Source organism: Haliotis asinina, chromosome 5 (assembly GCF_037392515.1).
Source record: "Haliotis asinina isolate JCU_RB_2024 chromosome 5, JCU_Hal_asi_v2, whole genome shotgun sequence".
NCBI classification, from domain to species: Eukaryota; Metazoa; Mollusca; class Gastropoda; order Lepetellida; family Haliotidae; genus Haliotis; species Haliotis asinina.
Window position 1 is genome coordinate 20,328,076 of NC_090284.1, and position 15,806 is coordinate 20,343,881.

Below are 15,806 nucleotides of genomic sequence, written 5' to 3' on the forward strand. Positions count from 1 at the left end.
CATTCATTGTTACACTGTAACTTCCTATCTCAAACTTTGGTTCCTTTGGATGAGTCAAATGTGGGTTCCACATGATCGACTATAGTTTGACAACACATGTTAACACATGTTGTCAAACTTGAGTTTTGGGGTGTGGACATTCCAACAACTGACATCCAACACAAATGTCACAGTTATCAAACTGTTGTTGACAAATATGATCGGTCTCTATTCTGCATTCTATGATAATCTGTATCTAACCTTCATGTTGCAGACGTGACTCCACCAACCGTCGTCTGCCCCAGCTCTATTGTCTTAGAACTTTATGACTCCGACACACAGGATGTTCAGCTGAGTTTCCAGTCCCAGCCAATCAACGCCAGTGACTATAGCGGCATTAACAGAATTGAATACTCACCGCCAGAGGGCACTGTCATTCGTATGCTCAGGCCTATTGAAATAACTGCCACAGTGTACGATAATGCTGGCAATGTGGCTACCTGCTCCTTTGTATATGAAGCCCAACGTAAGTTTACCATAAAAATATGGAAATATTTTACAGATGCAATATTTTGACCCCTTGCTTCATACTACCTGAGGTATTGATGATGTCTGCATAATGATATCTGTTACTTTCTCTGGATGATTGCTTGAAATAATTGTATAAAACTTACAGTTCTGAATGCAAATGTTAACAGGTGCATTCTTGTAGATGCCATCATTTCTGAATGCCATGATATCAACCAGCATTAGGAAAACACTTTGCAGTCTTGAAATTAAAATTGTGTAACTGCAGATGTATATTTCTTTGCAACTATAACAGTAGATTTACTGTTAACTATTTTTATGCTGATGAATATCAGTTCCAGCTTGTGTGCCCACCATAAGCCAATATCTGATGTAAATGACTAGTTAAACTCACTAAAGCCACTATTTCAGAAAATGACCTAGTCTCGGGGCAAGTCTATGTAACAGATGTGATGTCCATGGTGTAGAGACCTTATAACAGAGTTTTCTGCAATGTAATGTGTATTTAGAGGACTTCGCATCCATGGAGTAGAGACCTTATAACAGAGTTTTCTGCAATGTAATGTGTATTTAGAGGACTTCGCATCCATGGAGTAGAGACCTTATAACAGAGTTTTCTGCAATGTAATGTGTATTTAGAGGACTTCGCATCCATGGAGTAGAGACCTTGTAACAGAGTTTTCTGCAATGTAATGTGTATTTAGAGGACTTCGCATCCATGGAGTAGAGACCTTATAACAGAGTTTTCTGCAATGTAATGTGTATTTAGAGGACTTTGCATCCATGGAGTAGAGACCTTGTAACAGAGTTTTCTGCAATGTAATGTGTATTTAGAGGACTTTCCATCAGGGAAACCATATGGCTAGTTTTGTCAAAATGCCCCCTGATTGTAATACCACTTTTCCATTTCTTTATCTAGGTAAGAAAAAACTGAGTTTGAATTATGTTAGAAATATATGCTTCAAATAACAGATCCAGTTCTGATCAAACTGACTGTTTTACTGTTCAGTATCTATCCTGTGCTACACAGAGTTCTCCCATCTGGTCCTGACTATGTCTTGGGATGTTGAAATATTTTTCAAAACTTCACTGGACTCAGGTCCAGTAATCTTTCTAAATCCACTAGACCAAGTATTAATTTTACATGACCACAATGAACAGTTTGTTTTCTTTTTGCAAATGATCTTTATCAGTTATATACAGACAATTGGATTTTTATTTCATCATCAAAATTCATGTGTGAAAATATTTCAATAATTTAGTACTGCTGTACCTCAGGAAAGTTTAATGTGGATATTTACTTGACCGATCGGAAAATTCCACTTGATCCGGGCATCAGGCAATGGTATTTTTTAACCCTGTATGAGTGTGATATCCTTTATATTCCCACAGCGGAGGAGTGTCCAGAATGGTCCCTGCCGACACCTGAGGGAGGGGACAAAGCATGCACGGGCTCTGTGGAAGGCAACAAGACTGCCTTCAGCTGTCACCTGCAGTGTCCGTCGGGGATGGACTTCGTGTATGAGCCTCCACTTCAGTATATTTGTGAGCTAGGTGGGACCTGGTTTCCTCACAACATTGTTCCAGACTGCACAGGTGGGTTAAAGAAGGTTTATGTTTCTACAATACGGTTTAAAACCCTGTTTCAGTATTTTGTGTTCAGCTCTCAAATCATTTCTAATCCTAGTGAAGATCTGGAAGAGAATTGGTCTCCAGCTTTCAAGGAACATCACAAGTTTAAATGTGCTTCCATGTCATTCACTGGATTATCCGATTCTGACTCAGTTATTGTTAGACCATTGTCTTAGAGAGTAGAAATATTGCTGCATGTGGTGTTAAAAAAAACAAACAAACAAGGAACTTAACTTTAAATAAATTATGTGTTTTCGGCAGAAAATTATATTGTTTAGGTGTACAAGAACAGAGAGAAGTGTTTTGGGTATGAAGATATTTATCTATATTCTTTCCATGTTTCATATATATCAGGAAGAGTTCAGTTGAATTTCTACTGTTTTCATTAAATCTATAACTACTAATCGGTACACTCTTTCTCCATTAGACAAGGTTGCACCTGACTATGACCTTGACCTTGACTTCGAGTTTGAATATGATGGTAACAGCAGCGAGAGTTGCGTGTTCAATCTGAAAGATAAGATCCTGGACGTCCTCAGTCCAGTAGTTACCGAACCATGTGCTGCTGCACGCGACTTCCTCAACATCACCGCCACCTACGCCATGTCAATAGAAACCACCAAGGTCAGTGTGATGGCAGCTGTCTCAGTCAAACGGCTCTATGTTTCATGTCACTAGCAGCTCAAGAAACCCACTCATCATATTGGCAATTTGGCCTTTGAGTTCACAAAGACATTTTGAGGAGATGCGCTTTTCCATCATTGCAAGCAAATGAAAACTGTACCCTTTGTGTAGTGTAAAACATCTATTTATGACATCTTGCGGTGTTTTACTGTAGGTCACTGTAAAGGTCAAGGTCAACATACAAAAGGTTGAGCCCAAGGTCCCTCCATACAATATGGCCTCAGCCTGTGGGAAACTCATCCTGGAGCAAGCAAACACCACTAACCTTGACATTCACATAGAAGGCTGTGGCAATGCCACCTACAGGCCACCATGCACAGGAGGGGGAGATAATCATTGTCCTCCTGGACACATCCCAAGGAATGAGTATTGTTGTAAGTAATATATTTACTTTATATTCTGTGTAATTGGTTTTCAGGGAGTGATGTTTGTGCTAAGACATGTAATATCTGTACTCACATGTGTAAATGATGACAACAAATGTATGAAAGCATGAAAGTTTTATATATGACTTTGTGAATTTTTTGTGACTCCTGCTCGTATTTTCAACTGTTAACAAATATCAGGTAGTCAACTGGTTCAAAGCAATCGGTAAAAAGGTCATTACTGACCAATGCCCCATTTCACAAAGTCATCGTAACATTAAGGTGATCGTAACTCCCTTACTTTAACAAAGAGTTACGATTGCTACCATTGCTTTGTGAATTGGATTCTTGGTATGCATATGTCTGCCTTGTATTTTGCAGTGGAATGCACAAGAGGCACATTTGCCAACCTGACCTCCGGTCAGTGCCAGAGCTGTCCGAAAGGCTCCTACCAAGATGAGGCTGGGCAGGCATCCTGTAAACCATGTGGTGCAGGGACATCAACAGAGCAGGAGCAGTCAGTAGCAGAGTCTCAGTGTATAGGTGAGCAACGGGGCAGAATCTTTCACTTGCATATTATTAGAGGATTAAAGGGTACATATATATAGCGCACATATTCATGTATCTAATACATGCTCAAGGCACATATACAAACATTAAAAATATCAAAATATGGTACAGATCAGAAAGGATAGAAGCTGACCAAGATTAATAATGATCAAAGACAGAAAACAAGGGATCTGGCAAGAAGCTGTTGGCATAGGACATTTTAATTATTTAATAAACTTTAAAAATCTATGAAAATTTGCAAATTGGTATCACTAGGACATTTGTAGGACAATAATCATCGATGTTCTAGTGGTGGTGTGTGATCCTGTGCATAGAGTTCAGGTAACAAATCAGTTGAAATTAAGCAATATTCAAAACATGACCTTGTTTACCAGCTGGACTCCTGAGAGTTTCTAGGACAGTCCTGCCTCACAACAAAGCACATGTCATACAAGTTATCTCACCTAAGGCAGATGAGTGTGTTCAAAATTGCCTCTAGATCTGTTCACTCAACAGAAAATGGGTACCTTGTGGAATAAGTCATGACTATTAACATTCTAGCACCTCACAGTCCATGTATGACTGTTGCAGCACAATGTAGACCTGGGGAGTCCTCACAGTCTGGGTTGGTGCCGTGCAGCCAGTGTGAGAAAGGATGGTACCAGCCTGATGCTGGTGCCACTGAGTGTGTCAAGTGTCCAGGTGACCAGTCAACACAGCAACCAGGCGCTGACACAATTGATAAATGTTTCGGTGAGAATTCTTCTTTCAACTTTCTGTATTGGTTCTGTAAAGGTTCAGTGATGTCTTGGAACCAGTCCACTTCAAATTTTAAAGCAAAAGTCACTGTGTTCGGTAATCTGGTTGGTTGAAAAACACGATCAAATGGTATTTGATTCCCAGAAACTGCAAGACTATCCACTGCATATTGACACATAGAAATGTCACAATTATTGTTTTGTTGTGTCATGAACAGTGGTGACATCATTCAAATAATATTGTGAAGTAAAGTTAAAATGACATCACAAATGAGTAACTCCAGATGGTACCATGGGAACTAGCAGAAACGGCCAGCTGATGACACTTCACTGCTGTACCTGTACTCGATGTAAATGAGTGCAGACAGTAAAACCATTTGGTTTACTTTTTTGTTTACAATGTCGATAAACATCATGTGTTGGCTAATGCCGTCGGTTCCAAATGTATTCCTGTGCTTCCAAAACTCAGTAACACCAGGAAATTGGTCAACATGTAATGTTTAGCTCCTAAGTAGTATACCATATGTTACCATGTATAAACGGTTCATACCCTCTAGCCCTGATGGTTTCCCTTTTTGTCACACATTATTTGTTTCCAAGTGTTATCAAATAGTACTTAGATGCTAAACGTAATCTAGTAAAGCAATTATATAACACAGAAAGTGATCACAAGTGACCTTGTTTGAAATTGGTCCCTGTGCACCTAGAAGTGTATGGGTTCCCATAAAGAGCAGATGGTAAGATGACAGTTGACTTCACAGGCTGCATAGGTTTTATACTCCCCAGGGAGCTGAGAAAGAAAACTGGATGCATGCTGATACATTGATTGCGTTCCTGGTTTTAGTGCTTTGAGCATGCTACAATATATGAACTGTTGTGTGTTATATATATCCACCCATCGATATTGTTAGTTATCTCCCTGTGACTACACTGTCTCCAGGAGAGTGCCGGCCAGGTTATGTTAGCTGCTGTGGGGTGGAGCCATGTTTTCCCTGCCCCAAGAACACCTATAATGACAAGTACCGCAGCACCTACTGCATACAGTGCCCTGGGAACACCGTCACCATTGATGTCGCTAGCAACAGCAGCACACAGTGTATTGGTGAGATCATCATCGCCTATGAATGATTCGAACTAGGGATGAGTGCTCAAAACATAAATAAGACACATGGTCCTGAAACCTCTGTCTCTGAAATCTGACGTTTTATGATCGATCATGCCTAATGTTGTTTAAGTAACCATCCTGTGATATTGTTACGTTTTCATGCTTCACACCAAGGGGTGACAAACAGCTGGTGGAACAGCTCAGTATCATGTTGGCGGTCGCATCAGGTTGTGCCGAGTTGAACCTGAGGAATGTGCTGGTGCCATTGAACCAGACGTTCGTCACCCCCTGGTGTGTAAGCGTGAAAATATCACATGGTTTCTTAAACAACTTTTTCCATGATCGATCATAAAACATCAGATTTCAATTCCTGTTGGGTACAGAGGTTTCAGGACCATACCTTGTATCTTATTTATGTTTTGTGCACTTATTCCTATTTCGAGTCATTCATCATTCATCATTTGAACCCAAATGGACTGTAATAAGCAATGATTCTGTCCTCAAAGAAATTAATGGGTTTCATGTACAATTTTTTTTTGCTGAATGATAAATGGTAGTGAAAATTGACGAAAATAAGGGAATGTGTACAGATGGTGTTTGATCTGATTTCTTTTAACTGTTTTTCAGTTGTGGATCAATGTGAAGGTCACAGCTGCACAAATGGTGCCACCTGTTTGAACAATGATACCTTCTACACCTGTGATTGTTTACCTGGATTCACAGGTATGTGGTAGTAGCAAATTTTAATATGTGTAAATTTCATAGTTTAATATTTCATAAATAGTTAATCAGCTTTTAGGATTGTTCAGTGATGAAATAATTTAACTTAGGTTTAATCTTAAGTCAGCAGAATTGAAACACTTTCACTTCCTGCTGGGAGGATGCATTTGACATAAAGAGCTGTAAAAAGAGTGGGATGATTTCCAACAGTCATGGCAGTGAACTTGTTAATAAGTACATAGTACTAAATGTAAATATGGTAAATTTGTTGAATTGAATTCAGAGTGTAATTGTTCCAAATTTGCATAATATAGTTCATTACCAGGGTTAATGACTTCATTAATCCAACGTAAACTGTATGTGAACATGGATCTTTAAGGTTTTATTGTGTGAATATGTTTTATGTCTGTGTAGGCTCCTTCTGTGAGACTGACATAGATGACTGTGCATCTCAGCCGTGTGTTAATGGCGGAACATGTGAGGACGCTGTCAACAATTTCACCTGCTCGTGTCCACCAGGTGTGTGATAGGTAGATTCCGTGTAGTGTGTCATTGTTTGCCACCAATCTCAGCAATATTCCATCCCTATGGAAGTAGTTTGTAATAACTGAATCTGGATCAGACAATCCAGTGATTGACATCATGAACATCAATGTACGTAATTATAATGTAATATCACCTGTGAGTCAATAAGTCCATCAGATCCTTTAAGTCGCATCATGTGTCAAGCCAGTTGTAATAGACAGTGATGCAGACAATGTTGATTTTGATAAATGTTGCTCCTGATGTTATCCAATTCCAAATGTGTCATAATCTATTGTACTGTTATAATTCTGGTCTGATTGTGCCTTGATATGGCTTACCAATATGTTATGTTCTGTTTTATAAAAACATTTCCTTAAGATAGTCTACATGTCAGAGACATAAAATTAATCTGACAAGTCAAATTATGAATATTATGATTTTTGTAAATGATACGTAATTAAAGACTAACATCATTTTTTTTGTCAAATTCTTTTGCATTTTTTATAAGAAATATGATTATATCTAAATTATGTCATATGCAAATCAGTAGTTGTAAGGAATGCATGATACCTTTTTGAAAAAGACTCCTGGACTCATATGTTGTGTTTCATGGGATAGGATATCATGGCGGCTACTGTGAGATGATGACAGATGAATGTCAGCCCGACCCATGCATCAATGGCATCTGTGTGGATGAACACCTGACATTCCGCTGCGAGTGCTATGAGGGTTTCCAGGGTCACCTGTAAGTCATGCTACTTCTGATATAGCATAAAACACAGTGTCATATTGAGGGTTTCCAGGGGCACCTGTAAGTCATACTACTTGTGATATAGCATGAACATAGTGTCATACTGAGGGTTTCCAGGAGCACCTGTAAGTCATACTACTTCTGATATAGCATGAAACACAGAGTCATATTGAGGGTTTCCAGGAGCACCTGTAAGTCATACTACTTCTGATACGCCGTTAACACAGGGTCATATTGAGGGTTTCCAGGGACACCTTTAAGTCATACTACTTGTGATATAGCATAAAATAGACTGTTTTGTTGAAATATCAAACATTAAAGGCCTTATGTCACACCAGACTTCTCTAGAAATAAATAATGCATTTCATAATACTAACTATCAGTCCTCAGGGAAGATGACACAAAATGTTTACCTTCTTCCCAAATTATGTGCAACTTGTGATTGAAACCAGTAGGTATATATGTGGCATGTATGGTAAGTTTTCTCTGTTTGGAAGCTATGCATCAACAGGAAGCTAAAGAGAGTACATGTGGCCCAGTATTTATTATGTAGGCCATAATATTGTGAAAAATGTTTGAAATAGCACCTTTAAGTAGTTGTTTTGCAGAACATACTCTCAATTAAAGAGTATATCCCACAATTCTCAACAGTGAAAATTAATTTTGAGAATTGATTTTAAAATGTTGGACAGGTCAGTGATGTTTATGTGTAACATTAACAACTGAAGAGAGCATAATTTTAACAAAATGATGCTGGGATCATTGCCTCCCAGAATGAATGAGGTTAATATTCACTGTTTTTAATGATGTATGAAAATGATTAAAAGATCGATATCTATGTGTGTCTCCCAGGTGTGATGTGAACACTGATGACTGCGACGGTGCTCCATGCCTCAATGGTGGTGTGTGCTACGACATGATCGCTGACTATTTATGCGACTGCACAGTAAGTAGCTGATATTTTACATACATTGCTTGACTAGGGCTCTTGTTTTTACAGGGTACTATCAGACTACCAAAGGGTATTAGGTATAGTTGTTCATAGTATCATCAGTAGAACCATTGCCTATTGTTAGATATAGATCCACAATCTCAATATTACCTGGTACAATTATCAGTGAATGCGAAGTGTCTTGGAATTCAGCATGGACTGACGATTGCAGGGTAGACATGTATAGACAGGTAGATCTGGGCTAATTATGATGTCTGGAATCTGGCAAATACAGTTTCCTGGAATGGTGATGATGATAATATTGATTTTGATGAAGGGGAAGAACAATGAAAATGACTAAGGTTGTAAGGATGATTGTGATGGTGATGATTGTAATGAGGATGGTTGTATTGAAGATGATAGTTATAAGAGTGATGACTGTAGTGATAGTGATGGTGCAGATGGTTGTGATGAGTGAGTGAGTTGTTTAGTTTCACACTATATGACTGCGGCCTGTAAAAAACAGGATCTGGACCAGACAATCTAGGTTCAACAGCATGAACATCAATCTACAAACTTGGGATACGATGTCAAGTGTCAGCGAAGTCAACCCAGTCAACAAGCCTGACCTCCCAATCTGTTAGTTGCCTCATACAACATTAAGCCTGGTTTACTGAAGATCAGTTCTTACCTGGATGATGATGATGATGATGATGATGGTGATGGTGATGGTGATGGTGATGGTGATGGTGATGGTGATGATTGCAGTGGTAATCAACACAAGAAAATGCTCTTGTTTCAGGGAACAGGGTTTGAAGGGAAGAACTGCGAACACAACATTGATGACTGCTGTGACTGCAGCTGCCTCAATGGTGCAACTTGCAACGACCTCATCAACGGTTTCAACTGCACCTGCCCACCAGGTAAGGCACCCCAACCTACTGTGTAAGAACCACAAATGAATTATCTACATTAATGAGTGAAATTGTCAGAGCAAGAAGAATAAAATAAAGCAGTGAAGACAAAAGTGGAACTGACATTAATCTTCAAACCTTAATACCTCTTTACTTGAATTTTAATAATTTGTTAAATTTTTATTTAATCGCCTTGATCTTCTGCAAAATTTAAAAAATATTGATTCTAAATTTCTCCTCTGAAAGTACACAATAATTCTTATGACAAACTTATATTTTCAATTTTGTTTTGCATATTCATAATTGATATAATTTTACAAGTTTCTTTAATTTCTTATTTACACACCTAGATCTACTCTAACATCTGCTGAAATGAAGAGGAACAGAAATTTAAGAAAATATTGAAGAAATCTTATGGAAAACCTCTCACTGAGAATTTAATTCCAGAGTGTTATACGTATATATAATGATATAACCTCCTGAATTTCCCAACTCTTTCAGGCTATGACGGAAGTCGGTGTGAAATTGACATCAATGAGTGTAACTCCAACCCATGTAAGAATGGCGGCCGATGTGAGAACCTCCCAGCTGAATACAGGTGTATCTGCCAGGTGAGTTTATGCCAACAGAATCATGCTAGACATTTACTATTTGCTTACCCATGAAGATCTGGTTTAGAATTGATCTTTAGCAACCCATGAGTAGGTGACCAATTCGGTGTTAGATTTCTGTAGGACATGAGTTAAAGAGTTGAGTTTTGTTCATTTCTCTTTTCCATACCCAAATGTCCAATGGAGCAGATGAGAATCATTCATTGAAAGATGCTCTTATCTGTGGTAGTAAGTTTTAATTTTGTGTTTATTTGTTCTTACAACTTGAAGTACCAGAAGTGGAAGGTTTGTCATAGTGTACAAAGAATTATCTCCCTTCTTCTGCAGCCGGGCTACACAGGTGTGAACTGTGAGACTGAGATTGACGAGTGTGAAGCTAAGCCGTGTGAGAATGGCGGCACTTGCAATGATCTAATCAATGACTACCGTTGTGACTGTAGCTCAGGTCAGTATGACAAACAATATAACTATAACATTTTCCTCAAACTCTTCCAAGTCATACAACGAATCTGTTCCTCAAATGAATGAAGAACTGAAAGCAATGTTTACTCCACAGAATTGTTAGGGATCATGAACATTTTTGGGGATATTTCTGTGACAATGGGCACATAGCCATAGGTATGAAAACAAATCAAATTAATATTCATGATGTTTTTGTCTCCGGTTTATATAAACCACACTTTGCATATTCTATGAAAACAAAATTTCACGAGTCAGTTTGGTCAGTAACAAAATGAATTTTTTGTTTCTGTGGATGTGGATCGATCAGTGAAATCTAATGGGTACTCCATAAGTTGAAAAATGATTCCTGATATAGCTTGTAATTGTTGAAACCACCAAAAATGCAAACCAAATATTTAAAGGTATGAACTAAGAAATCTCAAACAATCATATTTAGGTCTTCTAAAAGAACATGAAGAACTTGCAAATTTTAAGTTATAAGTGAATAATGATAGCCTACATGATAGATAGGAATATATTGGCAATAACAATTGACCTTGCCTTGTTGAAACCTGTTGTTAATTCTCAGATGAATGTCAGTATGTTACATGATCATGTTGTCTAGCAGGGAGTTACAGAACTGTAAATATTTCATGCATTATGGAATTTGCTGATGTGAGGCACTGTCTTTATCATCTGAATTGCAACAAATACCACTTCAGTCCTTAAATAATGTCATGATTATTGCAGGTTTTGATGGACGAAATTGTGAGATCAACATAGATGACTGTGATCCATACCCTTGCACCACACAGGGCACTTTGGAATGTATCGATGGTGTTGATGAGTTCACATGTGACTGTCTGCCACTGTGGACAGGTAAGGACTTGATCTATTCTGCACGACTTTTGTTTTTATCATCGATGATGAATATATAGTAGTACAGCTATGAGTGTGTATTTATTTATTTATTTATTTATTTATTTATTTATTTATTTATTTATTTATTTATTTATTTATTTATTTATTTATTTATTTATTTATTTATTTATTTATTTATTTATTTATTTATTTATTTATTTATTCATTTATTTATATATTTATTCATCATTCAATCAATCATTCATTCATTCATTCATTCATTCATTTATTTCTTGTAGGAGTATATTATTGTTATCATTATTCTTTCTCATTATTATTATTGCATTTAATTTTACCATTTCTTATTAATTGTAGATTTAATATTTTATTATTCAAAATTTTGTATTGATATCATGAATTTTCTGTTATTATTACTGGATTGGTTTTTTTTATTACCCCAGTATGAAACTTACTGTTATTGTTATCATTGCCATTCAATTCTGGAACATGCTGATGGGTTTGCAAATTCCCAGGCACTTTCTGTGAGACGGAGCTAGACGCCTGCAAAACCGAAAAGCCCTGCGCTAGTGGCGCCACCTGCGTTCCCAATGGAGACACATTCACATGTTCTTGCCCTCCCGACTACACAGGAACTCTCTGTTCTGTGAGTATTGTTATTTTTATTATAGGATATTTATATAGCACATATCCATCTAGTGCTATTTCCCTTGATCACTGGGTGTCAATATCACCAGCCCATTATGTCATCAGTCTCAACTCCCTGGGGTATATACAAGTCTTGCTGCTTCTAGGTGCAGCGAGTTATTTGTAGGTGACTCACCTTATTGAGGTTCCCATTCACAGCTGGGTGGACTTGGACACATAGTCACAGTACTTTGTCCAAGCTAATGCATGTTGTTGTACCCGCAACTAGGTGCTTGCACATATTCATGTGGCCACCATCTGGCTATATACCAACGGGTTCTTTTAAGTGCACATGGTTGTATACTGTCCACTAGGGGTTGTGACAACACGGGGAGAGTCTGCACAGAAAGTTGACTCCAAGGTTTTTACATCCGGTCACAAGTGAGCTTTATCTTGACACCTCAACCACACTGGATCAGTAGCCTGGTGCTTTAGCCAGCTCGCCCACCATGCCCTAAATACCAAGTACCAAATTGTCTTGAAGTCATGAGTTAGTGATTATAGTTTTATGGTATTTTTAGCAATACTGAAGCAGTATCTTTAACCAGCATCAATATTGCATCAATGCTTACAATAATTCAGAGCTTAAAGTCTTTGAAAGTCTTTTAAAATTTCAAAAAACACAGCCATATGACCTTTCTTATGCCTTCACTTGATGAAGACACAAGAAATACCTCTGAAATGATGTGACTAAGAATAAAAGTTGTTCATCTTCAGCCGTTACTGTTTAATTTTAAATTCACATCATGAAGGTGTGTGATACAGTTGAAGATAATGTTGAATGTTGTTGAGTTGAATAATGTTGAGTGTAAGTGGAATGGCAGCTGTCAGTGGTAAATTTGATACTTAAGTGTTTCCAGGGCTTTGGCCTTTGGTTTCTGGGTTTCAAAAATTGTGATGCTCCCTTTAAAATGCAACTTTGGTCAAAAATGGTAATTTTCACTGGCAGATGGGTGCTATATTTAATTGACAGTTATGAAAATTAAGATTTTCAAGATATGCATATTCCCCAAGGAGCTGAGAATCATTAGTCTACAAAAATCACATGACATTCCCACCACCAGAATCACAGAACTTCTCCTTTAATCCACAGACAAAGATTGACAACTGTGCCTCCAAGCCATGTCTGAACAACGCCACCTGCATTGACGGCATCTACAACTACACCTGCAACTGTTCATCTGGGTTCCTCGGCCGCAACTGTGAAGTCAACATTGATGAGTGTGAGTCTGACCCCTGTCAGAATGGTGGCACCTGTAACGACATCATCGATGGATTTACATGCAGGTATTCACCTCTACAGCTCACAACATTTCATGATTTTACAGATGATTTCCGATACGTACTTCTGAAAAATACTGTCTGAAAGGGAATTATCGCAAGAGGTGACTAAAGAGATCAGTCAATCAGGCTTCCTGACTTGGTTGATTCATGTCATCATATCCCAATAGCCTAAGCTGATGCTCTTGATGTCAGTCACTGGACCCGTGAAGGTCCCAGGGTAGAACAGGCCTTCAGCAATCCATGCTTGCCACAAAAGGTGACTATGCTTGTCGTAAGAGGCGACTAACGGGATCGGGTAGTCAGGCTCGCTGACATGGTTGACACATGTCATCTGTTCCCATGTTTGTGATCACTGGAATGCCTGATCCAGACTCGATTATTTACAGACCACCACCATATAGTTGGAATATTGCTGAGTGCGGCGTAAAAGTAAACTCACTCCCTCACTCATTCAGTCACTGGATTGTCCAGGCTTCTTTTAAGTAGCTGGGATATTGCAAACAAACCATTGAAGGGAGGTGCTTAGTTACACAAATACCTGAGCAGTCTGAGTTGACAATATTTACACTGATCAATACTAAGTTCCAGTACAGTGTACAGATATTGAATTATAACCAATAGTTGATCTGTTGACCATGTCTGTTGTCAGAATCCACAATTAAAACAATCACTTAAAATGCAGCAAGTTAGACATACTATTTTGAGGGCAAATACATTTAGTAATGAGATTCTAACATGTTATGTTCTTAAAATATTCAACATGTTTGTAGTTATTTTGTATGTGTTGTATATTCAAAGTTGAAACATATTTAAATTGTTTAATAAAAAAAACAAATGCATAGAAATGTTTTAGCAATAAACATGTCCCAGCTGTATGTAGTTACGTACGTGCGTGCGTGCGTGCGTGCGTGCGTGCGTGCGTGCGTGCGTGCGTGCGTGCGTGCGTGCGTGCGTGCGTGCGTGCGTGCGTGCGTGCGTGCGTGCGTGCGTGCGTGCGTGCGTGAGTGAGAGTGAGAGTGAGTGAGAGTGAGTGAGAGTAAGTGAGAGTGATGTTTATTGCATCAAGCTTATTGCGTTTATTTATTTCAGTTGTTTACCTGGATTTAATGGCACCCAGTGTGAGACTGATATAGACGACTGTGCCAGCATGCCCTGTCACAATGGAGGGACATGTGGGGATCTGGTCAATGACTTCGAGTGTGACTGTGTCAGAGGTGAGAGTCAGAGTCACATTGTTCCAATACCAGTTCAGCTGCAGAGAGTTTATCTACATATCTCATAGCATAAAGTATCACATGGTATGAGACACTGGACATGTATAGTTTTATTGAAAACAATGGTGTGGTCATATTTAGAATATTGATCTTGTAAATAGAGAATGAATAACATGTAAAGCCTTGTGCATTTATATGGTTTTGAAAAATATCCCCAAACTGGTTGTGAGAACATTTACAAATATGTTGTTAAAAACATTAAAGGCTATCTGTTTCATTATCATTACAAAGCATGTGACGTCATCCATTGCATCAGGACTTCACGGTATCTAGTATTGTATTTAATAATGTCATTATGCATAATATGTTTTGGAGGAAGGGATACCATTGAGTATATTAAAAACAATGTTTGGAAGTGAGGTAGCCAAGAAGCCTTATGGGTAAAGTGTTTACTGAGCATGCCAGAGATCTGGGTTTGAGTCCATGCATAGTTCAAATGTATACTCTTCACAAAAAAGTATGGGATCTTCATTTTTTTTTTATTTATGATAAAAAATATTTAGAAGATTTATCAGTGTCAGTAAATGTTGATATGATATTATTGAATTTTGTTAATTGCATCACCATTTGCAATTCCTTATATAGGTATCTGGAATGTAGTCGTTTGTAATTAAAGACATGATTGGTTCTTTTCATGTAATTTGCATGTATACGATTTTCATTTTAAAACAAATGATTAGACACAAACTCTAACAAATGTGTGATGCAAGATGAGTGTCAAAATTAATGTTCAAAGTGATTTCTGGACCTTCTTGAAAAAAAGTCAAAATCAAGAACGGGACCCCTTGGATGTGTATGGAACTACTGCGTTGTGCACGTGCATATCATGTGTTGTGTTTAGGGGTGGTAATAGAAGGAAATGGTTATGCGTTCATAATATGTCTGTCCTTGAAACATTTGTTAACGTTTACACTTCCTATCCAAATTAAAGTTCATTATCCCTTTCTTTTTTTGAAGAGTGTATGAAGCACATATCATTACTAAGCATCTGATGTCATCTATTCCATCATGACTCTATGGTATTATGCGTAATATGTTTTTAGTCTAAGGGATACTTTGAGCATTTCAAAAACAATGTTTGGAAATGAGGTAGCCTAGAAGCCTCATGAGTAAAGCGTTTACTCAGCATGCCAATGATCTGGGTTTGAGGCCTTGCTTAGTTTAAATGTGCAAAACACTTTTCTGGTGC

At 38.0% G+C, this 15,806-nt stretch overlaps 1 protein-coding gene across 2 annotated transcripts in view; it reads left to right on the forward strand.

Annotated features, from left to right (window-relative positions):
- LOC137284775 (uncharacterized) overlaps nt 1-15,806 on the forward strand; it is a 127,145-nt gene that overhangs the window by 89,772 nt on the left and 21,567 nt on the right. For both annotated transcript variants that reach the window (XM_067816743.1, XM_067816744.1), the window contains exons 34-51: nt 254-505; nt 1,900-2,103; nt 2,567-2,763; nt 2,978-3,197; nt 3,570-3,731; nt 4,329-4,490; nt 5,436-5,597; nt 6,228-6,323; nt 6,735-6,839; nt 7,464-7,590; nt 8,449-8,542; nt 9,330-9,450; nt 9,943-10,052; nt 10,380-10,497; nt 11,244-11,372; nt 11,888-12,018; nt 13,153-13,346; nt 14,433-14,557. In XM_067816743.1, the coding sequence (XP_067672844.1) occupies nt 254-505; nt 1,900-2,103; nt 2,567-2,763; nt 2,978-3,197; nt 3,570-3,731; nt 4,329-4,490; nt 5,436-5,597; nt 6,228-6,323; nt 6,735-6,839; nt 7,464-7,590; nt 8,449-8,542; nt 9,330-9,450; nt 9,943-10,052; nt 10,380-10,497; nt 11,244-11,372; nt 11,888-12,018; nt 13,153-13,346; nt 14,433-14,557 (2,709 nt within the window). The remainder of the gene's footprint in view (nt 1-253; nt 506-1,899; nt 2,104-2,566; nt 2,764-2,977; nt 3,198-3,569; nt 3,732-4,328; nt 4,491-5,435; nt 5,598-6,227; nt 6,324-6,734; nt 6,840-7,463; nt 7,591-8,448; nt 8,543-9,329; nt 9,451-9,942; nt 10,053-10,379; nt 10,498-11,243; nt 11,373-11,887; nt 12,019-13,152; nt 13,347-14,432; nt 14,558-15,806) is intronic.